General features: G+C 38.6%; 1 protein-coding gene across 2 annotated transcripts; it reads left to right on the top strand.

Annotated features, from left to right (window-relative positions):
• Positions 1–928: 928 nt before the first annotated feature.
• Positions 929–25,466, top strand: sqor (sulfide quinone oxidoreductase). Of its 2 annotated transcripts, XM_080419700.1 has the most exons (11): positions 929–1,125; positions 6,974–7,166; positions 9,399–9,569; positions 10,552–10,605; positions 13,899–14,093; positions 15,809–16,018; positions 16,557–16,740; positions 17,401–17,468; positions 18,346–18,524; positions 22,846–22,903; positions 24,913–25,466. In XM_080419700.1, the coding sequence occupies exons 2-10, from the start codon at positions 6,975–6,977 to the stop codon at positions 22,901–22,903; spliced, it is 1,311 nt and encodes a 436-aa protein (XP_080275826.1). In that variant the 5' UTR covers positions 929–1,125; position 6,974; the 3' UTR covers positions 24,913–25,466. The 2 variants fall into 2 exon arrangements, with proteins under 2 accessions (XP_080275826.1, XP_080275825.1); XM_080419699.1 differs by lacking the exon at positions 24,913–25,466 and having other exon boundaries at positions 22,846–24,194.
• The last annotated feature ends 1,980 nt before the right edge of the window (positions 25,467–27,446 follow it).

The following is a 27,446-nucleotide window of genomic DNA, read 5'->3' as shown; positions in this document are numbered from 1 at the left end:
AAAATAATAAAAAACGAATGAGAAACACAAAATTGTAATACCATTGGTTCCAAGGGTGTGTTTTATGGATGATGCTGGAATTAGTTAAGGTGTTGTACACTCCTGTTCAAGTTCTGTAATACTGTAGCCTACATAAAATCATACTACTGTACAGTAGCCTACATACAATATATATAACATAAAGCATATAAATCAGTGGTTCTCAAACCATTTCATGTTAAGTAGGCTACCTACCTCCAAATTAATATGTATTTGGCAGCGGACCCCCATCTGAAAGTCATTAAACTGGACCCCCAGAGAGATGTATTCTACAGCTATGACAGAGCCAAAGAACAATATTTTGGGGTATTGTTCTTTATTTAATGGAAATCAATGCTATTGAACACCCTTTACGTCTCTGTGTGGGGTTTGCAAATATTGAGACCAATAAAGTATTCAAAAGTGCTTCAGAGTCTGACTAAACCTAACTCCATTGGATCCTCAAACTGTTGTTCAAACCACTTAACTCCAACTCAGGTTTTATTTCCATGTGACTAATCAATAATGGACAAAATTAATGGACAAAACTATCGCCACATTAATGGTCAAAAACCTCTCCTAACTCCACTTGAGCTGGAAAGAAAGAAAGAAGAAGAGAGAGAAGGGTCTCTGACACAGACTCTTTCCATATGGTAGATTCAGATCCTACATGTCAATCTGGGGTTCATTACATGGAAATGTTTGAGAACCACAACTTTAAATGTAACAGGTTCAAATGGTTCAAATAAACACCATGTATATGAAAGGCAGCAGGGCTGTTCATTTATTCATGTGAATTTGCACTGCGCCACATTCCACTGTGATAAAATAGGTCAACTGCTGACATCTTGTGGACACGTTGGGTATTACACCTGGGTTTAATATATTATGACGTCGATGTGCAGCAAGAAGGAAGTTCAGTAGTTCAGCTACAGTTACAGTTAGTTACTTTATCACAGTTTGACTTCACGTCTTTCTACACTTCATGTCTGTGCCGTGCATGTGGCCGTGCACGTGCATACACATCTACTGTAGCTAGCTACACACGGTTCATTTCGGGTCTTGTTTTTCACCACCAGTGACGCAACAGATTGAAGAAAGGTTAAAGTAAGTTGTTTACATTGTTTGAGGCAAAATGTATTAATAACTGTGTGATCTATATTTAATATATATTAATACATGTACGGTCTATATTTAATAAGCTTTTCTATTAATACCTGTATATTTGATATGCTTTCCCCCTATAGTTAGTTTAATGTGGATCACTGAAGTGTCAGGTTTTGTTTTGGGAGCGGTTCCTTTTATTTTAACCCATTATGAACAGTTACAGTTAGTCTAATACTTTAGAATAATGTTTAAATGTCACATCTGATCTTATAGCAGCTGTTGTATATCTTGTACAGGATGTAAGTATTGACTTAGGGGGAAAAGATACCATTTGCTTACAAGTTGTGCACTTGATCAGAGCGACTTACCATTGGGAGTAGCTTATGTAAATATTAAATATAACCTTTGAGTTTGAGGAATTAGAGGAAATAGTCTGCCTCAGTCTGCCACGTTGAAACAATCACTCAATGAAAGCTAACAGTGCAGACCTTTAAAATAACATTAATTCATATAATATATTACATTAATTTGTGTTTTATAGGAAGTACTGTAGACTAATAGCCTAAATATTCAATGCTTTATTAAAAAAAAATTGTTCAACTTTGAAATTGCACTATAGGCCTAATAGTAAAAAAAATAAGAATAAAATAAAATTCTCCATAAAATGGGATCCTGTATAAAAAAACCTTAGTGGATCCCTGCTGTTAGCCTGGTTACCCCTCCCTCCGGAAATCTCATTTCCATTTGATTTCAAATCAAATGGAAATGAGATTTCCGGAGGGAGGGTTTACCAGGCTACCCTGCTGTAGGTTAGCATCAAAAAGTTAACCTACTGGTTTGTTTTCAGTAAATATGGTCTGACATGTGGTACCTCACATAATAACAATAATAATAATAATAATAATACTACTGAGACTTTCAGTTTTGTGGCTAATTCTGTCTTTGACATCCTGTCTGTCTGTCTGTCTGTCTGTCTGTCTGTCTGTCTGTCTGACTGTTACAACATTCTTCTTGCAGTCCTTATATTGGTGACCTCATGGTGAACCAATGTAAGGAATGCACTAAGAATGCAGCTACAACTGTCCTCTATAACTCTTTCTATGTGTTTGTTTTACCTTTCCTTATGGCATGAACTGGCCTGGTGAACTGTATGTACCTTAACGACACTGAACACTACACTGTGATACTTGTCTTTTTACCTCGCCTCATGCTGGCACGTTTATGCACACACCTGATGTTATACTGTTTTTAGGCTGATGCTAGGTTCTTGGTTTGCCTGTGGTCCTAGTTTACTGAGGCACTACTCTGCATTCTATGTATGTGTTTACCTTGCTTACTGTATTATGCCTACATTGTAAATTGCAAATGTAAACAAAGGTTAACTTAATCAAATCAAAACACTCATTCACCGTTGAATAAGGAAACAGCAGTAACTGTAACAGAACAGAAATCCTTAACTTACTCATACTGTACTACATACCATACCAGCATGATGCCTTAGCAAACCAAGGAGAGACTGAACTGAACCGGGCCTGATAAACGACTCTTTATCATCATCAACACTTTACCCAAATACAGCTCAAGTGGAGTTAGGACGAGGTTTTTGACCATTAATGTGGAGATAGTTGTTTTGTCCATCATTGATTAGAATGACGAAGTCAGACGAAAAACAAAACCTGAGTTGGAGTTAGGACAGTGTTGTGAATTTAGTTGACCAACCATGTGGTCCTATGAGTCTCCCTCTAACTATAGTAGGGGGTACTAAGTGAAAAATTGTTACGCGGCGGATAAAAGCATGAAATTTGATACAGATGTCCCTTGGGTCATCCTAAAACATCCTAGAAGGGGTGCCCAAAAAAATCTTAAACAGGAAGTGAGTTATGGACAAAATCCAAAATGGCCACCTAAACTGTTGACCGTTGACTCAAAAGACACCAAAATAATCTCCAAAAAGCATAAAATGTGGCACACATGTCCTTTGGGTCATCCTAAGACATCCTAGAAGGGGAGCCCAAAAAAATCTGAAACAGGAAGTGAGTTATTGACCAAATTGAAAATGGCCGCCTAGTGTTGTCGATTGACTCAAAAGACAACTAAAGAATCTCCAAAAAGTATAAAATGTGTCACACATGTCCCTTGGGTCATCCTAAGACATCCTAGAAGGGGTGCCCAAAAAAGTCTTCAACAGGAAGTGAGTTATTGACTAAATTGAAAATGGCCGCCTACAGTGTTGGCGATTAACTCAAAAAGCCTATAGAATCTCCAAAAAGTATACAATTTGGCACATATGTCCCTTGGGTCATCCTAACACATCCTAGAAGGGGTGCCAAAAATAATCTGAAACAGGAAGTGAGTTATTGACTAAATTGAAAATGGCCGCCTACAGTGTTGAAAGATGATGCAAGATACCTACAGAATCTCATAAAAGCATGAAATGTGGTACAAATGTCCCTTGGGTGATCTGAACGCATCCTACAAGGTTTTAAACAGGAAGTGACCGCCTAAAAGCAGTTGACACAAAAGAAAACATAAGGGGACGTCATAAAAGTGTATAATTTGGTACGTACATTGAGTGCTTCTTAATATATCCTAGAAGGGGTTATTTATTTGTTTGCTTGTTTATTAAACTTTTTAGGAAGGGACCATGTTGAAGAAATTCTAAATGGCTGTTTAAACAGTTGACCATGGCAGTCTGCATATTATGCAGACTCAATACGACAGGTTATGCAGTGCATAACTTGCCGTATCTTGTAGTCTACCTTCTGTTTTCATTTCTACATCACTTATTTATTTTACTTTCTGCATAATTTTTTTATTGTACTCTTTGAATCTTCTTTATTTATCTAACTCTCTGCATATTCTCATTTATTTTACTCTGCATCTTATCTTACTCTGCGTATTCTTATTTTATTCTCTGCATCTTATTTATTTTGCACTCTACATCTTCTTGCTTGTTTTACACTCTATCTTCTCATGTATTTTCTTCCTGATCATTACTGTTTTTTTGTGATTAGTGTTTAGTAACTACATGTATTCATGTGTGCCATTTCGCAATTACCAGCACATTGGCATAATGCTCTGCAAGGTAACCCAGCATCCCGGCATCTACACTTTCTCGAACAGAAGGGCTCAGCTTTGCAGCCACACTTGAGTTCTCTACAAACTTAAGCAGCCTCTGGCAAGAGTGTCCATAAAGGTGTCCACGAATCAGCGACTTTAATTTATTTGTCAGGAGATGTTAGAGATTGCATAGCTTTCAGGCTTCTGGACCAAATGCTAGATTGGCTGCTCGATTTGAATATTGTAGCAGTGCAGCCCGTGAGGAGTGTTTTCCATTGAGAGACTATTCAAACTTTTTTTGGCACCCCTTAGGATGCATTCAGATCACCCAAGGGACATTTGTACCAAATGTCATGCTTTTATGAGATAATTTTTTATGAGTGTCTTTTGCATCATCTGTCAACACTGTACATGGCCATTTTCAATTTAGTCAATAACTCACTTCCTGTTTCAGATCATTTCAGGCACCCCTTCTAGGATGTCTTAGGATGACCCAAGGGACATGTATGCCATTATGAGATTCTTTAGTTGTCTTTTGAGTCAATCGACAACACTGTAGGCGGTCATTTTCAATTTTGTCAATGACTCACTTCCTGTTTAAGATTTTTTTTGGGCACCCCTTCTGGGATGTCTTGGGATGACCCAAGGGACATGTATGCCAAATTGTATGCTTTTATGAGATTCTTTAGTTGTCTTTTGAGTCAATAGATAACACTGTAGGCGGCCATTTTCAATTTTGTCAATAACTCAGTTCCTGCTTAAGATTTCTTTGGGCACCCCTTCTAGGATGTCTTAGGATGACCAAAAAGACATGTGTGCCAAATTGTATGCTTTTATGAGATTCTTTAGTTGTCTTTTGAGTCAATCGACAACACTAGGCGGCCATTTTCAATTTAGTCAATAACTCACTTCCTGTTTCAGATTCCTTTGGGCACCCCTTCTAGGATGTCTTAGGATGACCCAAGGGACATATGTGCCAAATTGTATGCTTTTTGGAGATTCTTTTGGTGTCTTTTGAGTCAACGGTCAACAGTTTAGGTGGCCATTTTGAATTTTGTCCATAAGTCACTTCCTGTTTAAGATTTTTTTGGGCACCCCTTCTAGGATGTTTTAGGATGACCCAAGGGACATCTGTATAAAATTTCATGCTTTTATCCGCCGCGTAACGATTTGGCCATTTTTTGTGCTTAGTACCCCCTACTACTAAGGGTGCTGAGTGATGTTTCAGCTGAGTCGCGTGAGCACAGAACAAGACGGCACCAGGCAGTATCACACCACAAGTTCGGAAGTTTATTACACACATAGAGAATATATACAGTATTGGACACATGACGCAGAAGATATGAGACAAGGACAAAAACAGAAAATAGTTGATTGTCATGGCGTTAAGTGTATCAGTATGTGCTTATGCAGATTAGAGTGATTCAACACATGTATGTACTGGGTCAATCAGATAGTAGCCTCGGAAACCCAGGCTTTTTTTTTTGTTACAAAAGAAAAAAAGCCTGGGGGAGCGATGCAAGAACGATGGTCTTGGACCTTGTTATCTCCTAACCAATCAGAGTGCAGAGGGGCGTCGCTCTAAATTTGGTGACGTCGGCGTGCTCCGTGCACAGGCCGAGGGGGGGAGGGGAGGGGAGGCGGGGACATAGATTGGTGAAGCAATAGGAAGCCACGCACAAATCCAGGCGGCTGTGTTTGGGTCCGCCCTTCAAGACCATGGATTGAGCTCGTAGCCTCAGGCTAATCAGATAGAGGTCAGTCCCATAATCATAATTGATACACAGATAGTTTTAGGATCCAATGGAGTTAGGCGGTTTAGTCAGAAGTGCTTTTTAATACTTTTCATTGGTTAAAGCCAGGTAGGGTAAGTAATTTTTTTTGTTAAAAGGTTAAAGTACTATATTCTGGTAGTAATCATTGCTACAGAGCGTTTGTTCGGTCACAGGGGTCTCTCCAGCTCTTTAGTAAACAGAATATAAGTACATTTTCAGGTAGGTGACACATTTTAAGCCAATCAGGAGAGTGCTGAAAATGCATTTTCTGTTTAATAAAGAGCTGGAGAGACATTGGAGACTCCTTTTACTGAACAAACACACACACAATGAGTACTATCAGAATATAGAGCTATTTAACACTTATTTTAACCAAAGTAAATCACTTACCGTACCTTTAAATATTTGTAAAACCCACACACAGACGTAAAGGGTGTTCAATAGCACTGATTTATTAGAGAAAATAAAAAAGTTGAAAAACGGAGATAGGTGGTTTGCAACGATTTTATACATCATGTATTTTCAGAGGGGAAATTAAACAGATGTTGTTTGCTTGTGCATTTATTGTATCTTGCCTGTTTTTTAAACATACAACCACAGTGAAGCCAAAAGGTAACGTTTCTATTCCATTTCATTCTATTCTGTTCATCCTTACGAATGGTGAATGAATCAAGCCTCTCCACTTGCTTCTACCATATAGTGTGGCCCTACTTCTGCACACACACACACACACACACACACACACACACACACACACACACACACACACACACACACACACACACACACACACACACACACACACACACACACGTTTGGATACTATGATACTATGTTACTACTTGTGTTTATTATTTTAGGTGAGAACCTTGTATAAGCCCTATATGGGGTTCCTTTGTCAACTGCACTTATTTTGTGTCTTTTAATAATTGTTACCTAATGTACTGTTTTCATTGTGCGAAAAAAAAAAAAAAGATTAACACTACATTATTATTCTTCATGTCCCAACACAGAATGGCTGCATTGAACCGTTTGAGACACCTGAGGAACAGAGGGGTCTGTCAGCTTCATACCACCAGCAGGTGTTCAGCTGCAGAACATTACAGGTGTCTGGTTCTGGGAGGAGGAAGTGGTGGGATCACCATGAGCGCCAGAATGAAGAGGAAGTTAGGAGCAGAGCATGTGGCTGTGGTGGAACCCAGTGAAGTAAGTCTAATCCACTGGTGTCACGGTGTGAGGGCACCACATTAACTAGCCCTGGTCCAGAGCGTTAGTGAGTTCTCTCTAACGCCCTGCCAGGCGCTCGGCTCTGTTTATAGACAAAGAATTCCACTGCGCTGCGAGGGCTCCAACTGTAGTAAAAAATAAAGAAAACTACTTTGTTACTCACCGAAACAAAGGCTGTTTTGTGTTGTTGAAAGGTGGTGGGAAGCCTCTCAGCACCCCACCTTCTCTGTATAATACACTTTTTGGGCAGAAAATTAAATATGTCCACGAGACGGAAATAGTTTTTATTTACTCCACTGCGCCCTCTACAGATCTGGTCAATATAAATTACCATTGATCATATGGAACTTTTGTTTCGGTGAGTAGCAGAGTAGCACATTTAGGACCCAAGTGCAAACAGAAAGGCACAGGCTGGCAGTATCGTTACGATAGTCAGTCACTGACTATTTGATACAGTCAGTTTCTGGCGAAAATGTAATGAATTCGGCGGCAGTAACATTGCCATTTTCGCGCCGTCAGTTGATGCTTCATATCCATATGGGTCAACCCGCCCGGCTCATTTGTTTATTTTTGGAACACAGTTCTTGTATGCCGCAATATTAAATACGTCTATTTAAAGGGATATTTCACTTTCAAAAAAACTTTGGGTCATTTTATTGTCTACTCAGGCTTTTGTGAGCCTCCCAGACCGTTTTTAAGTTGCTTGATTCAGTATTTAGATATTTGATATTCATTTTGTCAGACACGCCCCCTTCCTATACAAACCCAATATAACTTCAAACTCCATTTTTAACATGTTAGATTAATCAAAAACACCCGTCCTTGCTTCTGGTGACTCACCCTGCCCTCCTAATACGCGAGGGGGGCGTGTTTTTTTCGATTACTTTTTTCATTTATTTTATTTAATTTTGTTATTGTATTGAATTTTTTTCATTTTCCAAAGAAAATATAAAAAATAAATGAAAAAAGTAATCAAAAAAATACGGCCCCCTCGCGTATTAGGAGGGCAGGGTGTGTTTTTGATGAATTTAACATGTTAAAAATGGACTTAGAAGTTATAATGGGTTTGTATAGGAAGGGGGCGTGTCTGATAAAATGAATATCAGATATCTAAATACTGAATCAAGCAACTTAAAAACGGTCTGGGGGGCTCTCAAAAGCCTGAGTAGACGATAAAATTACCCAAAGTTTTTTTGAAAGTGAAATATTCCTTTAAGGGTCTGTAACTCTGAGAGTGTACAAATGTTCCATTTGAACACTCAGAGTTATTGTGATCCTTGAAATTAAAAAGTTTGAGAACCACAGCTCTATACGCACTAGGAGTTTACAACAGAACACTAGTAAAGTAGTTGAGAAAACAGGAGAGTACGTAGACACAGGGAACAAAAGGACACAGTTGAAACTAAGTGACAATCAACACTAGGCTTGGCTACAACTAAAAGGACAAAGGTGCAACACATAGGCTAATCACAGGACTGGTTAGACAAGACAGGAAACAGCAGCAGAGGAAACCAGGAGACACTAGAACATTAGTACAAAATAAAAGTGCACAAGTGTTAAGCAAAACCTCACTAAGAAACAAAGAACAAAACATTACTAAAAATGTTAAGGAACACAACTGAAAAGTAAAACCCTAACTGAAACTAGTAAACATGGAACACAATAAAAGATAACAGGAATACAGAACTGACATGGATCATGACAACTGGTTCTCAAGGTGTGGTCCGGGGACCCCCAGGGGTCCTTAGGGGGGTTCCAGGGGGTCCTCAGCAAAATGTGTTAATACAGCATCACAATCATTTTAACCACTTTATCAGTTTCATAATCATGTTGGCTATTCAAAAATAGCACATCTACAAGCTTGTACATCTGCTATTTTTGAAGATATATAAAATATCAAAAATGTTTGGAAACTTTTGAATACTTTTTTCTTTTTTTTACATGAATCTTCTCTTCTGGGGGTCCTTGCCACAAAACCTTTCCAGACGGGGGTCCACAGCCAAATACATATCAATTTGGGGGTCCTTGACACAAAAAAATCTGAACCCTGTCACTTCTGTCTTCACTGTGACTTTCTGACAGTAGACAAACTACTGTGCATGCATGTGTGTGTGTGCGCGCGCGCGCATGCGCGTATGTGTGTGTGTAAAATAATGCTAAGATTGCATAGTTATGGCACTAACAATAGACTATCCCCCCCCTTCCCCCCAGATGCACTACTATCAGCCGATATGGACACTAGTTGGCGCTGGTGCTAAAAGTGTGAGTTCGTCCGGTCGCTCCACTGCCAGTGTCATCCCGTCTGGAGTGAAGTGGCTCAAATCCAGAGTTGAAGAAATAAACCCAGAAACAAACACAGTCCGAACAAACGACGGAATGGAAGTAAGTTTACTGTCATCATCTGTTTTCAAAACCATTAAGGGCTTGATGTGCATCTGGTCTTATCATCTGTAATCAAGTCATTATGATGATCGAACTCTATTCTCTACTCTATTCTATACTCTACTATTTAAAGGTGCTGTCAGTGAGTATTTGGTTAAAACTAAAGGTTTATTGTTAAAGACTATTCTGATAGTAATCATTGCTATATAATTAGCCCAGGCAAACTAGCGTACAAGTAATAGTAACAGAATTATTTTCAGCATACATTATTTCTATGAGGTGTCCATAACGCCATACTAAAAGTCCTAAGAAATCCTAGTTGCGGAAATATGTTTAATTGGCATCAATCCAAGATGTCCACCAATTATTGTCAAAAAGTCATATATAGATATGCACACGCCAAAAAAAAACAAGGACTCTCTTGCACTTCAGTATTTTAAATGAATTCCTCACCTCAAAATGTAGTTTGAAGATGAATGAAAATTGGACTTTATATGGCTTTTTGCAATAATTGGCGGACATCTTGGATTGATGCCAATTAAACATATTTCCGCAAATAGGATTTCTTAGGACCTTTAGTATGGTGTTCAAGACACCTCATAGAAATGGTCTGTGAAGAAAACAATTATGTTACAATTAATTTTACTTTTAAGTCCAAAATGAGCTAGTTTGGCTGGACTATATAGAGTGTTTGTTCAGTAACAGGGGTCTCCCCGTCTCTCCAGCTCTATAATAAACAGACTAATTGTGTTTCGGTTCCAGATTTGTTTCATAACTTCAAATGTCACTTGTTTATCCTGAATTTACTCTCCTGATAGAATGCAATTGGTATACAAGTTCACGTGTCACGAGGCGTGGTGAGCTTGTTGTGAGGCTGTTTTCTCCTAATGATAACCTATTTTATCTGAATGTTTGCCTATTAGGGACACATGTGGGTACATCTTGCATCCGTCAAGCTACTAATATGAAACTCTTTCAACAGATATCATATGAGTATCTGATAGTGGCTCTGGGTCTACAGCTGCATTATGAGAAGGTAAGGTTACATTACACTGGAAACAGTGTCTTTTGTCTCTTTATCATCACTATCACAATCAGCTTTATTGTCACGTCACAGTTTTACAGGTGTAAACAATTGGCTCCATTCATTTGTAGTTTTCAGGAAAGGGAAGAAGAGTAGAGATAGCGGCATACCTGTGCTGTATGTAGGACTAGGTACAGTATGTAGTGTCAGAGATGGGGACTCGAGTTAGGGACTCGGACTCGAGTCGCACTCGAGTTGCCAAAAACGAGACTCTCGACTCGACTCTGACTCGCCCCTCAAAGACTTGAGACTTGACTCGACTCGAGCCTCAAAGACTTGAGACTTGACTCGACTCGAGCCTCAAAGACTCGTGGACAATCTTTATTTTATGTTTTTTTTTTTTGACAAATAAATGAATGAAATGCCCAAGAAACTTCCACTCCCCTGTCCCCCCCCGCAAAGAAACCTCCGCTCCAGTGCGCGCTGCGCGGAGCCGGCTTCAGTCAAGCTGTTTCGTGCTGCTCATTAACTAAAACATGGAGAGGCGAGCGCAACAGCTGCTATGTGTGTGGCCGCCGCGGCCTTTCATCATAAAGTTTAAATATAAAAACTTCGAAATTAAACAAATATGTTTAGCTCAGAATCAGCTATATAACCTCAGTTATCTTGGCGTATGCTTACATTTTTTATAAGATGGTCGGATCATCTGTGACAGCACGTTTAGGAAACATCGGATTTTCATTTCGTTAAACCCAGCTGGGTGAATATTCAACACTTCACCACGGTAAACGCTACGCTCATGTAATGTTCACTGCATAAAAGCTGTGGTTCTCAAACCTTTTCAGGCCGTGACCCCCAAAAGAATCATATTTGAACTGGGGATCCACATTTAGTTTGACTCGATTCCACAGATAAATATTGTGAAAATAGCAGATCTACAAGCTTGCGAGGCATTGTGAGCTCCGTTGTGGTCCCGACCTAGCTGTAGTATACAACCCTCGTAGACGTATTTATGATTCTGAATCATAAATACGTCTACGAGGGTTGTATACTACAGCTAGTCCCGACCCACAGGTTGAGAACCACTGACTACAAGCAAGTGACATGTCTATGACAGCTGAGGAGACACAGAGATATCACGCCACTGCTGAGAAGATAAGACGCCACTGCTCTGCTCGCCTAACCTGTGCGCAACAGGGCATATCTCCGCCAAGCCAGGGTGACCTACCCAGGCCCATGAAATTCATATTTAGGGGCGGCCATAGCTGAGTGGTTAGTGAGCCCGCCTAGGGAACCAGCTGGCCCTGGTTGCCCCAGGTTCGATTCCAGGCTATCCCAGCATATGTGCCGATGATATGAAATTTGTCCCTGAGCAAGACTCTTAACCCCAATTGCTCACAGGTTCTCATTGGAAACAAGACCGCAAGGACTTTCATGAACGACCTGTTAAAAGGAATTATCCTTATCCTTATCCTTATGCAGGCATAGTAGCCAATTAGAATGAAATCTGCAAAAACTGACTCATATACTGATACAGAACCATATTGGCTATATATTATCGCTGTCGGGTGGAAATCTTGTATGTTCCTTTTTTATTATTATTTAAAAACAATTTAAAATCGTGAAAATAGCCAATCTACAAGCTGTAATTATTAATAATTGAGAAATACTATATTTTAAAGAGTGAAAAATGAACTAAAGTCATTATTAGTGCAAGTTCTATCACATTTCATTTGAATGAAAATAAATTGTGGGGAAAATACATAAAATCTCTAATCTGTGAATCTAATGTGATTTATTATGACCTGTCTATACTTTTACATCTATGCCTTCGTGTGTGTGTGTGTGTGTGTGTGTGTGTGTGTGTGTGTGTGTGTGTGTGTGTGTGTGTGTGTGTGTGTGTGTGTGTGTGTGTGTGTGTGTGTGTGTGTGTGTGTGTGTGTGTGTGTGTGTGTGTGTGTGTGTGTGTGTGTGCATAATAACTGTATTTCAGCCTTAGGCTACATCATATAAATACATAATTAAATAAATTAAGAATAGAATCCCCCCCCCCCCCCCAATTAAAATTAAAAAAAAAACTTTAAAAAGACTCGAGACTTGACTCGGACTCGACCGTCAAAGACTTGACTCGGACTCGACTCGACTCAACCCTCAAAGACTTGAGACTTGACTCGACTCGTGCCTCAAAGACTTAAGACTTGACTCGGACTCGACTCAACCCTCAAAGACTTGAGACTTGACTCGACTCGTGCCTCAAAGACTTGAGACTTGACTCGGACTCGAGCTCAGAGACTCGTGGACATCTCTGTGTAGTGTATACTAGGTACTGTATATACTGTATGTAGTACTAGGTATGTACATGCTAGGTATTTACTGTACGCAGTGCTAGGTATGTACTGTAGGTACTTACTGTATGTAGTACTAGGTATGTACTGTATACTAGGTGTTTACTGTATGTAGTACTAGGTATGTATTTACTGTATACTAGGTATTTACTGTATGTGATGATGATGTAGAAAAATATTGAAAGGGAAAGTGTTGTGGGGTTTGTGGGTTTTTATAAATATCGAACCAATGAAAAGTCTTAAAGCAGCACTATGTAACTTTCCTCTTCTACCCTGGATTTGAACCCGGTTTCCTGCTCAAGTGCTGAGATTTTTACCATTGAGCTAATAGAGCCTGCCTGCTTGCTCAGGGGATAAATTGAATCTTGACCATCGGGTCAAAATGCCTGTCAGATCCTGTCATGACCTTTGACATGATCTTAATGTCTCAATAGAAGAGCAGGGCATACAGATTGTGTAAGTTATATTGTATTAACATACTCTACCATACAGATTGTATACGTTACATTTACTGTACATGTACATTGGTCAAAATCTCATTCATTTTTATTAATTTAAAAACAAGCTACATAGTGAGGCTTTAACAAGAGCTTGTGACTAAATAGGGTTTCAAATGTACATATCATTTATTTTTTGATATTATAATGTTTAGACTGATGCTAGGTTCTTGGTTTACCTATGACCCTGGATCACTGAGGCACTACATGCATTTGATGTATTACCTTGTGTTTACCTTGCTTACTGCAAGTCACTCTGGATTAAGAGCGTCTGCTAAATGCCTTCATTGTAAAATTGTACATCGGAGCCATTGGAACACATGTTATTTTTTCCATGTCCTGAAAAGTAACAGTTGTGGACATACTGTAAGGAGGTAGCGCTATGCAGTGTGTTGTAATCACTGTATTTCCTGCTACTGTAGCTGTTGCAACATGTCATTCTTTCCTTGATTTCATCATGTAGATCAAAGGTCTGCCAGAGGCGTTTGAACATCCAAAGATCGGCTCAAACTACTCTGTCCAGACGGTGGAGAAGACGTGGAGAGCTCTGCAGAGCTTCAGGGAGGGCAACGCCGTCTTCTCCTTCCCCAACACCCCCGTCAAATGTGCCGGAGCGCCGCAGAAGATCGTCTACCTCACTGACGCTTTCCTCCGAAAGGTCTTTCTGCTCTCGACTATTAAACAAAATAACAAACAAATAAGAAATAAATAAGAAAGGCTTTCTGCTCATGACTATTATACAAATAACAAACAACCACTAATATGTAATTAAAGATGCTTTTTCATTTCGAGGACCACCAGTTTGGTATGCATTAGGCCTCGGACCCCCATTAACTCTTGAGAGTGTACACATAGACCAGTTGTACACTCTCAGAGTTACAGACCTGTAAGGGTCCATTTGGTTCCATTTCTGTACACTCTCAGAGTTACAGACCTGTAAGGGTCCATTTGGTTCCATTTCTGTACACTCAGAGTTACAGACCCGTAAAGGTCCATTTTGGTTCCATTTGTACACTCTCAGAGTTACAGACCTGTTAGGGTCCATTTTGGTTCCATTTGTACACTTTTAGAGTTCCAGATCTGTAAGGGTCCATTTGTTTCTTATCTATCAATCATTTTGCTGGGGACCCCCTGGAACCCCCCCATGGACCCCTGGGGGTCCCCAGACCCCACTTTGAGAACCACTGGTGTAAGTGATCTTGTTTTGTTCAAATAAGTGTTAAATAGCTCTGTTTTTACCATAGGAATCATTTGAGTGTTTGTTCAGTAACAGAGGGGTTTGTTACAGCTCTTTAGTGAACAGAAAGTACATGTTCAGGTCGGGATAACAATTTCATCCAATCAGGAGAGAGAACTCATACAGGTTACAGGATAAACAAGTGGCATTGGAAGTGACAAAACAATTAAACAGCAGACAAAATTGGAACTGGAACACTATAAAATTGGTGTCCCCACCTGAAAATGTATTTTCTTGTTTGCTAAATAGCTGGAGAGACAGGGAGACCCCTGTTACTGAACAAACACTCTATAGCGATGATAACTATCACAATATAGAGCTATTTAACACTGTTACTGAACAAACACTCTATAGCGATGATAACTATCACAATATAGAGCTATTTAACACTGTTACTGAACAAACACTCTATAGCGATGATAACTATCACAATATAGAGCTATTTAACACTGTTACTGAACAAACACTCTATAGCGATGATAACTATCACAATATAGAGCTATTTAACACTGTTACTGAACAAACACTCTATAGCAATGATTACTATCACAATATAGAGCTATTTAACACTGTTACTGAACAAACACTCTATAGCAATGATAACTATCACAATATAGAGCTATTTAACACTGTTACTGAACAAACACTCTATAGCAATGATTACTATCACAATATAGAGCTAGTTAACACTGTTACTGAACAAACACTCTATAGCAATGATTACTATCACAATATAGAGCTAGTTAACACTGTTACTGAACAAACACTCTATAGCAATGATAACTATCACAATATAGAGCTATTTAACACTGTTACTGAACAAACACTCTATAGCAATGATTACTATCACAATATAGAGCTAGTTAACACTGTTACTGAACAAACACTCTATAGCAATGATTACTATCACAATATAGAGCTAGTTAACACTGTTACTGAACAAACACTCTATAGCAATGATAACTATCACAATATAGAGCTATTTAACACTGTTACTGAACAAACACTCAATAGCAATACAATGATTACTGTGAAAAATGAAAACTTTTTGTTTTAACCAAAAACATATCACCTCCAGCACATTTAAACCTTTAAATCCACCCTGAATGTATTGTCTTTGGTTGTTTCCTCATCAGACAGGCCGAAGGTCAAAGGCCAACATCATCTACAACACATCTCTACCGGTGCTGTTTGGGGTCAAACATTACGCTGATGCATTGTGGGAGGTCGTGAAGAGTCGTGACATCCAGGTGAACCTTCGTCACAACCTGGTGGAAGTTCGTCCGGACAAACAGGAAGCGGTGTTTGAAAACCTGGACAACCCTGACGATACCAAAGTGATTGAGGTATTTCTCTCAGAAGCATCTCAGCAATTATATCTCCTTAACATAATGTTTTTATGGTGTATTATGCAATCTATAACAGATTCAGATTACAGTATATGGATGCAATGCTTAATCAAACTAATTGATTTAATAGATTATTATCAAAAAGTAGCCGATCTACAAGCTCAAAACATGCGTTGTGAGCTTGTACATTGGCTACTTTTGCTATTTTTGTGCAGCACTGTTGTACGACAAAGTATAAAATAGGGCTTAAGTGGTTAAATAGACTAGTCCATTATAATGTTTTCAATAATTTTTTTTCACTTTTCACTGATTTGTTGATTTATACATTTTGTATGATCCCAAAAAGTGCTTCTTGATTATTAAATTAATCAATAAAGTAATGGCTAGAATAATCGCTAAGAGGATCATTGATAGCTTCAGCCCTGATACAGTAATGCATGTAATGTATCTTTTCATGTTTACAATGATCCTTATTCAAAAAAATATTTAAATTCTAATGAATGAATGATTATCAATTCTATACATTCTTCATCAGTATGAGATGCTTCATGTCACCCCACCAATGGGACCCAGTGAGGTGCTAAAAGGAAGCTCATTGGCTGACGAGGCTGGCTGGTTGGATGTCAACAGAGAGACTCTCCAACATAAACGCTTCCCAAACGTCTTTGGAATCGGAGATTGTACCAATGTGCCCACCGCCAAGACAGCTGCTGCTGTGGGTACGTATAGATTGTACCAATGTGCCCACGGCCAAGACTTTTTATTTTGCATAATGGTCATGATCGTTTCCATTTTGCAAAATGTTCATATATTTTCCCAAAAATACTTTGTGACGCATTGTAACCTTGTAGATCAGCTATTTCCGCTATTTTAAAAACATTTTTAAAGTATAAAATTATTTAATGTGTCAGTAATTTCTTATATCTTATATCTGCCCTATTTGCGACTTTTGTTTATGAAGCCTAACAGCCAAACAGAAATGTAATTTTTATTCATAGTGTTCCAATGTTCAACGACAGAAACTACTATTTGAGTGACAATTCGTCAAGTTCGTCAAATCGTCAAGTAAAATTGTGTAATCGTGACAGCCCTATTATTATTATTTATTTATTTAACCAAAAAATATCACTTACACTACCTTTAATTTAACATCGCAATTCAACCTAGCGTCCCTATTCTGGGCGAACATTCAGCGAAAGTAGAAGATCTACAAGCTCACAAGCAAGCTCGTAAGCTACATCTTCAATTTTCAGCACAGAGATTTTGTATAGACTAGAGGGGGAAAAAAGAAGTGGACCGTGTCTGTGGTCAGCTTCAAGTGTTGAACTGACTGAAAGGAAAAACTAATACAGGAAGATAACGTTACATTTCCCTTTCAGCTGCACAGTCAGCCATCTTGGACAGAACTATCAGCAGAGTGCTGAACAACAGCGTGCCAGATACCAAGGTGAGCAGCTTTATTGGTGTTCTTTCATGTGTTTGCATTTTTAAAAACATCAATCCTGGACCGCTGACATAGCGGCGCGTCTCAGGAGCGGACACATATGACTGAATAAAGAAGAAGCTGGAGCAACGACAACGTTTCGATGTCAGATTACATCTTCGTCAGGACATGACCTGACGAAGATGTAATCTTTGAGGCAACACAGCAGTTAAAGTTACAGTGAAAGTACTGTAGGATACAGAAATGGTACCGACAGAAGAACAACATCACAAAAACACCATCATCACAGTGTCATTACAGTATCCCACATGGCATGACAAAACACACACAATAACATTGTGCTTGTGAACTACAGAGTTCAGTGCTCTCAGAGTCAGACAGCATCCATTATTTTTTGGTGCCTCAAGTACAAAATAGTTCAACTTTTGGAGAGGAGCACCGCTGGACATGATATCCAAAGTGCTCCGTTTCTGTGAACAAACATGGTCCCCTTATTGTCCGTGTTGGATTTTCAGTCTTGGATAATACTGTTCAGATATGACTGCATAGTGATTACTAATGTGCCCTGTTTGCAGTATGACTTGGATAATACTGTTAAAATATGACTGTATATAATATATAATATATCATAACTATATGCACTGTTTGCAGTATGACGGCTGCACATCGTGTCCTCTGGTGACCATATATATATTCATAGTGATTACTATGTGTACTGTTTGTAGTATGACTTGGATAATACTGTTAACATATTACTGCAAAGTGTGATTAATATCTGTACTGTTTTCAGTATGACGGCTACACATCGTGTCCTCTGGTGACCATATATATACTGTATATATATATATATACATGGTGATTAATATCTGTATGTTTTCAGTATGACGGCTACACATCGTGTCCTCTGGTGACCAGCTACAACACTGTGATCCTGGCTGAGTTTGACTTCAACATGCAGCCTCTGGAGACTTTCCCCTTCGACCAGAGCAAAGAGAGACGAACCATGTTCCACATGAAGGCTGACATGATGCCCCACCTCTACTGGCACGGCATGCTCAAGTATGTATAGTACACTATACTACACTATATACTACTCTATGTACCACACTATGTACCACTTAATTTTTGGGGGGAAATAGCAGATCTACAAGCTCACAACACGTCACATCGCGACATGTTGTGAGCTTGTAGATCTGCTATTTTCAAAAGAATATTGAAAAAATAAGCATTGTGGCAGCTGTCCCTCTGAGTACTCTGACAACGGGTATTGCATAACCCAAGGGGCATGCATTCCCAGCGGGCTTTGGCCAATTTATGACATACACATAAATGGGCTCTCTCCAAATGTTGAGATTGAGCCCACTTATAAGAGCATGCCAAGACACAAGCAGGAACTGCAACGATGCCTGCACAAATCAATGTGGTTAGGCATGCATGGCAACTGTTTGTATCATGTGTGATGTCAGACCATAACTTTGGTCTATCTATTTAAGGTGTGGAAATTACATTATTCTGTCACTTCCTCCAAAAGTGAGTTTTCTTAGAGAGGGTCAGAAAGTGGGAACCAGACAGAGAGACCCGGACAAAGAGACCTGCGAGGACAAATATTTCAAGATTCCATCCCATTCTATCGCGTTGACCTCTCCTGCCAAATGATGGGGAATGCACAGATCCCCTCAGCAGTCTGTCTGCAAATTATTAGCACTGTAACCAACCAGAAAGGAGACACAGACGAACCAAGGTCTTACAGTCGTCAACAGTTTACCAAGACTTTAACTCAGCCAGAAGAAATAGCGACACATGAGCTGACTTACCCACTGAAAACCCACTTCTGTAACCAGCGCATCCACACGGGAGAAAAACCTTTTCCACTATAAACAGTGTGACAAGAGTTTCAGTCAGTTAAGTCACCTGAAGTCACATCGGCGTATCCACTCTGCAGAAAAACCTTTAATCTGTAAACAGTGTGTCAAGAGCTACAGTATTTTAGAACATTTTAGGCATTTTTTGGCCGGCCACCATGGCCGGCAGGATTATATTTTACCGGCCAAAGAATACATTTACCGGCCATATTATAATTAACGTCACATGCGTGTTTGCACTGCATACAGTACATGCACCCAACTGATCATTACACCTCGTTACGTTAGAGCTGCGCTTCTTTCCACTTTATCACAGATGCAATCTGTTCCTGTTTTTATAGATAACTAAATTATATGATCTACTATAGTCCTTATCATGCAGAGATGTCGCTTGCCAACAATGAAATGAATAAAGTGGGCATGAGTGAACTGCTGCGTGACGAATACCAAAACGCCCGCTCGCCCCAAAACACAGTCGCCCCGGGGAAAATCCGGCGGTATTCACCTGGTATTCCTAAACATATCAGTAAACTATGCCTAACCGTATTCCTAATCTTAACCTCAGTAGTAAAACTATACCTAATCCTAAATCTATTTCTACCCTTATCCTTGTGATGATTATCTATGATAGTTTGTATTGTCTGTAGCCACAAGGTGTCAGTAGTGTCAGTAGTGGGTCAGTATCTATATAATGAATGCACAGAGGCAGGAAGTGAGTTCATATAGAGTTCATGCATCTGACAAACATTTTGTACACATGTGGTTGATATAAATAAAGAAGCCTATGGAATTAAAGGACATGGTCATCATTGACTCAACGAACAGAACAATCCTCAGTCAGTAAAACAATGGAGAGAGAAAAATGGGGGCGAGGGTGTTTTAGGGCGAGTCCTAATTACCCTGCGCCACAGCCTTTCCCTGCGCAACACCGTCGCACAGTATAAACAAATTAATATATGTTTTGGGCTTTACATCGATTCTCATTCAACCTTGATATGCAAAAGTAGGTTTTGTTTTGTTTTGTTAACGTTAATTATATATGTCATGATATATGTGGCCTTGCGCGAGGTTGATTACTTGCCTCTATAGTTGCTTTCACCAACTTTCACCACTTTATCCATTGCAGACAGACAGTCACTGTGCTTGCATAATATCCACGACCCACTACTTTATGCAAATAATAATATTAATAATAGGCTTAAATGATAAAATAGCCTAATAACAGCATTTTCCCAACCGGCCAATTAAACATTTTACCGGTCAATGGCCGGTAAATACCGGCTAACGGAATCCCTGGTACACACCAGCGTATCCACACTGCTGAAAACAGTGTAACAACAGTTTCAGTCAGTTAGGTAACCTGAAGTCACATCAGATTATCCACACTGGAGAATTACCATACCGATGCAAACAGTGTGGCAAGAATTTCAGAGTATCAAGTCATCTGAAGTCACACCAGCGCATCCACACTGTAGAAAAAAACTTACCTTTGTAAACAATGTGGCAAGAGTTTCAATGTATCAGGCACCCTGAAGAAACATCCTTTATGAATATCATTCATGTAACTGTTCATATTAATGAATCCTTTATGAATATTAGGGGTGTCACGATTCACTTACCTCACGATTCGATTCAAAATCGATTCCTAGGGTGCCGATTCGATTTAAATTGCGATTCTGCGATTAATTGTGAGTAATTGCGATTCGATTCGATACTGCGATTTATTGCGATTAAATCCTAGGGTGCCGATTCGATTTGAATTGCGATTCTGCAATTAATGGCGATTCGATTCGATTCTGCGATTTATCGCGATTAAATCCTAGGGTGCCGATTCGATTTAAATTGCGATTCTGCAATTAATTGCGATTCGATTCGATTCTGCGATTTATTGCGATTTTCTTCCCCAAATCGTTTTGCTTTAATTATACTAGAACATTTTAAAACAATTCTGAACAATATAAACCATGAAAAGTTGAATCATACACTTCAATGCAGCCAGATCATGTCAGTCAGTCTTTCTGACATTTATTTCAGACAAAGTGCCAGTGAAAAAGGTACAACCTTATAAAAACAACATGTTATTACATTACATCCTGGTCTTAAAGCTGCCAGTCAGTCATCTCATCAGCTGCTGGGAAAAAAACACAAACAGTACACATTCACACTTAGTTCACAGTCATGAAAAAAGATGTGCTGCAGATGAGCTATTTTAGCCTTTAACAACATCATCATCATGACATTTAACTAAACCTTCTAGACCTTTACTGAACACAGAATATATGCAGTTCTGGGGACCAGGCATCAAAATGGACCCACAGGTCTTGTACAAATGAGAACAAATGGACCTACAGGTCTTCAACTTGAGAACAAATGGACCTACACTACACACAGTCAGTCATCTCATCAGCTGCTGGGAAAAAAACACAAACAGTACACATTCACACTGTGACTTCACAGTTCAGTGATGAAAAAAGATGTGCTGCAGATGAGCTATTTTAGCCTTTAACAAATGGACCTAGACCTACACTACAGGTCTGCAACTTAACACATTGAATGCCAGAGTTATTTCAGATTTTTTAGCTGTTTTATGCCAGAGATTTTTCATTGAGAAAAAGATACAGAATTTTTAAGTTTTAAGTTAACAAGGAAGTGGATGGGAGTCTAAATCTTCAAAAAATCATATCTCCTTGGTCTTTGGGTAATTTTTTTTTAAATTATGCCAGAGTTATTTCAGATTTTTTTAGCTGTTTTATGCCAGAGATTTTTCATTGAGAAAAAGATACAGAATTTTTAAGTTTTAAGTTAACAAGGAAGTGGATGGGAGTCTAAATCTTCAAAAAATCATATCTCCTTGTCATTGGGTCAAAAACATTTTTTAAAAAAAATGTATTATTATTATTATTATTTTTTTTTTTAAATCGAAAAAATCGATTCTGAACATTTGAAACGATTAAAAAAATCGTGGCATTAAGAATCGCGATTTATTCACGAATCGATTTTTTTTTGACAGGCCTAATGAATATCATTCATGTAACTGTTCATACATTACATTACATTACAGTCATTTAGCAGACGCTTTTATCCAAAGCGACTTACAATAAGTGCATTCAACATAGGTAGGGAACAAAACTACTAATCACCAGAAGCATTAAGTGCATTCTCTTCTAAAACAAGCAACCAAGAGTATACCTAGCGCCAAAGTAAAAGTGCAATATATCAGCTACCTACTTTCATAAACAGATGAGACAAAGTAGGAAAATCAAATGAGCAAGAGCCAAAACAAATAAGTGTATCGAATAAACAAGATCCAATAAAACAATAAAACAAGAGTTCGTACAACTAGTTAACAACAAGTAGGCAAGGCAAAGATTCATATTAATGAATCCTTTATGAATATCATTCATGTAACTCTTCATATTAATGAATCCTTTATGAATATCATTCATGTAACTGTTCATATTAATGAATCATTTATCAATGTTAATTAATTTAACTGTTCTTCAACTGTTTATCCTCAGGGGCCTTTGGGGCGGACCTGCACCATACAGGAAACTCCTTCATCTTGGATTCAAATAAGTTAGTTTCTTCCCAATTTATTCATCGTCATCCACTGTAATGCTTAATAAGCATACAGTGAGATTAATGAGACAATGTTTTTTGTACTAATCTAAGAAATGGACCAAGATATTTGTGAAATGTGTAACATGAAACAATTATTCTACAGTAATCTCACACACACACACACACACACACACACACACACCAGCACACCAACACGCACGCACGCACGCACGCACGCACGCACGCACGCACGCACGCACGCACGCACGCACGCACGCACGCACGCACGCACGCACGCACGCACGCACGCACGCACGCACGCACACACACACACACACACACACACACCAGCACACATAGATATTAGAAACCTAGATACCTCATTGGCCTCTGCAGTTCATTGGGGCGACTTGTATCGCAATACACGGCGGCTCTTCCGTCTTCCGCAGGGAACCTGTCACTCAAAGTGACTACTGGCCAATCACAGCGCTCACAGTGCGTTGACTACAGGCCAATCACAGTGCGTCTTTTCCGGGACTTGTCAGTGCAATGGTTCTCAACCAGTGGTCCGGGAACCACCAGTGGTCATTGAGGGGGTTCCAGGTGGTACCCAGCTAAATGATGGAGAGTTGATAATAACCAAATGGACCCTTATAGATCTTTAAATCTTGAGTATAACATTTCACACTGTCAAGAGTCAAATTGTTAAACATCTGCATTACTTACTAAACAAGTACACAATTAGAGAACGTAAACAATTGTTATTTTGACAACAGCTTATCGAACGATAACATATTCTACGTTTTGGGTGTGAGAGGCTAAAGCTTATCAAACGGTGTTCCGTGACTCAAATGCTGAATAAATAATGGACCTTGATATGAAAAAGGACCAGTCTCTTATTTGAATTTCACAAATAGAGTGTGGAGTTTGCCAAGTTCCAACTAACTAGATGCTGGGCACAGCTGTCAGCTGCTGCCTCTCAAAGGGTTAAGACCTGGGTTAAGAGCTGGGTTACAAAAAGACCCGCCCCCACCTGCCTCTGATTGGCCTACCGAACTTCCGCGTGTGTGACGCACACGGCAGCCCTGCGGAAGCAGGAAGCGCGCCCGAGATACAGACGCTTCAGAGCCGAATGAGGCGTCTACCTTTATATGTCTATGCCAGCACACACACCAGCACGCACGCACGCACGCACGCACACACACACACACACACACACACACACACACACACACACACACACACACACACACACACACACACACACACACACACACACACACACACACACACACAGTCACACACACACACACACACACACACACCAGCACAACAGTGATCAGTAAAGTGTCATCTGATCTTCCAATCTATAGCATTATAGATCTATAATGTAATCCAATCTGTATCATTATAGATCTATAATCTAAGCTACTGTATAACACTATAGATCTATAATCTAATCCAATCTATAACACTATAGATCTATAATCTAATCCAATCTCTATCATTATAGATCTATAATCTAATCCAATCTATATCATTATAGATCTATAATCTAATCCTATCTATATCATTATAGATCTATAATCTAATCCAATCTATAACACTATAGATCTATAATCTAATCCAATCTATAACACTATAGATCTATAATCTAATCCAATCTATAACACTATAGATCTATAATCTAATCCAATCTCTATCATTATAGATCTATAATCTAATCAATATCATACAGAATTATAGTAAACATGTGACCTACATTGGACAGTGATCCAGAAACATCAACAATAAAGTGATTGTTTACATAATGTTTACAGTTTGACTTGTTGTAAACATTTACATAACATTTACAGTTTGACTTGTTGTAAACATTTACATAACATTTACAGTTTGACTTGTTGTAAACATTTACATAACATTTACAGTTTGACTTGTTGTAAACATTTACATAACATTTACAGTTTGACTTGTTGTAAACATTTACATAACATTTACAGTTTGACTTGTAATCATTCTTTCAGCGGCTCTCAGAGTGACACAAGGATCAATAAATAAAGGTTTCTCATCCTAACACCATATTTAATGACTATGTTGTTGACATATGACATCTCCATTGTGTGTCTTTCTCTAAAAGCAAACCCTTAATGATATAATTCAACAACGATGTCCACACTTTGTCATTATGTACCGAGAACAAACGTATTGATAACATACATTTAAGTCAATGTTTCAGGTAATGAGCAAACATCATGTGTTGAAGGGATAATCAGTAGTTTTCTCCTAATGTAATTACTGTAAAGACTCATAAAGACTGACCAAGCCATCTGTATTTGGACTGACCAGGTTAGCTTCATGTATAAACTATTAATAAGCATAATATAGCGTATATCTATCATCAGTAATATGGACATACGTCTATCATATCGTCAATGCATGGATATATCGTCTCTGTCGGGTGGAGAACTCCAAAACTGTTACTTTTCAGGATTGAAATAAAAAAATGTCAAAAGATGCTTTTGTGTGATCCTGTAGTATGATCGAGTAAGGCATTCATTTACGAAAAAACACAAAAACGTAAGCGTTTTTTATCAGGTTTTGGTACTTTTTTAATGTTATTTAATTATTATTTTTGCCTGATTTTACCATCTCTATTTGACCAATATAAATCTACAGTACAAGCACATAAATAGATCTTTACAAGCACTTAAACAGATCTTTATCTTTACATACAGTCACTTTAAACTCTTCAGCCTGGAGTATTAGTTATTTGTGTGTGTGTGTGTGTGTGTGTGTGTGTGTGTGTGTGTGTGTGTGTGTGTGTGTGTGTGTGTGTGTGTGTGTGTGTGTGTGTGTGTGTGTGTGTGTGTGTGTGTGTGTGTGTGTGTGTGTGTGTGTGTGTGTGTGTGTGTGTGTGTGTGTGTGTGTGTGTGTGTGTGTGTGTGTGTTAGAATTGAATTGAATTGAATTGAAATAGGCCTACTTTATTGAACCAGGAGGGAAATTACAGTTGCCTTCATCAAGTAAAACAAACATGAAAGACAATGTAAACAATAAATATATGATGAAAAGATATTAAAATGCACTGGAATAAAAACGATAAGCATATTGCACGTCTATATGTTGCATCTGTCTATTGTGTGTGTGATCAGTCATGCAGTCAGGAAACCAAAGCGATTTAAGACACCTGATTTCAAGAAAGAGAGTTGTGTTGTGTAGTGTGTAGTGTGAACTGCATAATCTTTCTGATTACCTTGAAAGTAGGGGCCATAACTGCTACTCGGGTGCTGTATTAATGGCACCCATTGTTCCTAATAGTTAGAATGGATTAAATGCAAAGGACACATTTCATGTTCTGTGCAAATGTATTGGGACAATTAAATACCCCAAATGAGTGATGACCGTATATTATTATTATTATTATTAAATGGTTAAATTAACCATCCTCTTTAATGTTTCCTTCTCGTATTGTTCATCTATGATATGCTCTATTAGGGGCTGTGTCCACAGAAAGCGTTTTTCCGCCATGCATTTCTATGGCAAAGACGCGCAAGGAGCACCCCTCTTCCCTGTGCTGAGCATCGCGTTTCATTCGACTCATTTTCAACTTTTTTTTTGTGGGGGGGTGTATAGTACAGACAACTCTGGGATGCCGATCAACTATAGGATCAAGGCAAGGTAAGTTTATTTATATAGCACATATACATACACAAACGCATAGTCATAGTGCTTTAGATAATAAAAAACAAATGTGTGTGTGTGGGTGTGCATGCATGCATGAGTGCATATGAGTATTGCATACTCATATGCATATTGTTTATAGTGTGTATAAGGGCGTCACGCAGTTTATACATACGTATACAGTGTGTGTGTGTGTGTGTGTGTGTGTGTGTGTATATATATATATATATATATATATATATATATATATATATATATATATATATATATATGTATTGTATATATATTATAATATTATTTTTAAGTTATGAACCAAATTGAACCTTACAGGTCTGTAACTCAGAGTGTTGAATATACAACTCATCGAACCTCGCAAAGGATGAGGGGACAAATTGTGGTTGTATCTGCCCGGTAGTTGTGTACCTAAATGGTCAACAAAGCGTATGTAAATTAAACATTAACTGAAAGAACAAAAACACTTTCTTTTCTAATGTTTTTGCTTCTCCAGAATCTTGTTTTGGCAAGACTTGCCTTAAACCTCCAATCTGTCATTTTCACGTCCTCTGAAATTTCCAAAAACCCATGAATTTTGGTCACAGTCAAAATCTTGCTTACACTGATCACGTGGTCAATAAACAGTAAACCTAGGGATCAAAGTCATACTGGGTAACTTTTTCTATTAAACATAAATGTTATATAATCTTTCACTGGTATATATATATTTTTTTATAACTTCTAAACACCATTTTTAATAGCTACCAGAAATGTACCGAAAATGTGTTTGTTTATTTATTCTAAAGTTAATATAGGGGTGTTCTAAAACGAAGGCCACCACTTGCTGTGATGAAGGTGATCAGTAACTACAACTAGAACATTG

This window comes from Gymnoscopelus braueri (genome assembly GCF_963280865.1).
Source record: "Gymnoscopelus braueri genome assembly, chromosome: 2".
In the NCBI taxonomy this organism is placed as follows: Eukaryota; Metazoa; Chordata; class Actinopteri; order Myctophiformes; family Myctophidae; genus Gymnoscopelus; species Gymnoscopelus braueri.
Note: the sequence above shows the minus strand (reverse complement) of the source record. Positions and strands in the feature narration are given on the sequence as shown.

Bases quoted from the DNA above. Each gene is read 5' to 3' on its own strand.
- sqor (XM_080419700.1), top strand. From the start codon at position 6,975: ATGGCTGCATTGAACCGTTTGAGACACCTGAGGAACAGAGGGGTCTGT. The intron at 9,570-10,551 runs GTAAGTTTACTG...CTCTTTCAACAG, and splicing joins GAACAAACGACGGAATGGAA to ATATCATATGAGTATCTGAT. The intron at 17,469-18,345 runs GTGAGCAGCTTT...GTATGTTTTCAG, and splicing joins ACAGCGTGCCAGATACCAAG to TATGACGGCTACACATCGTG.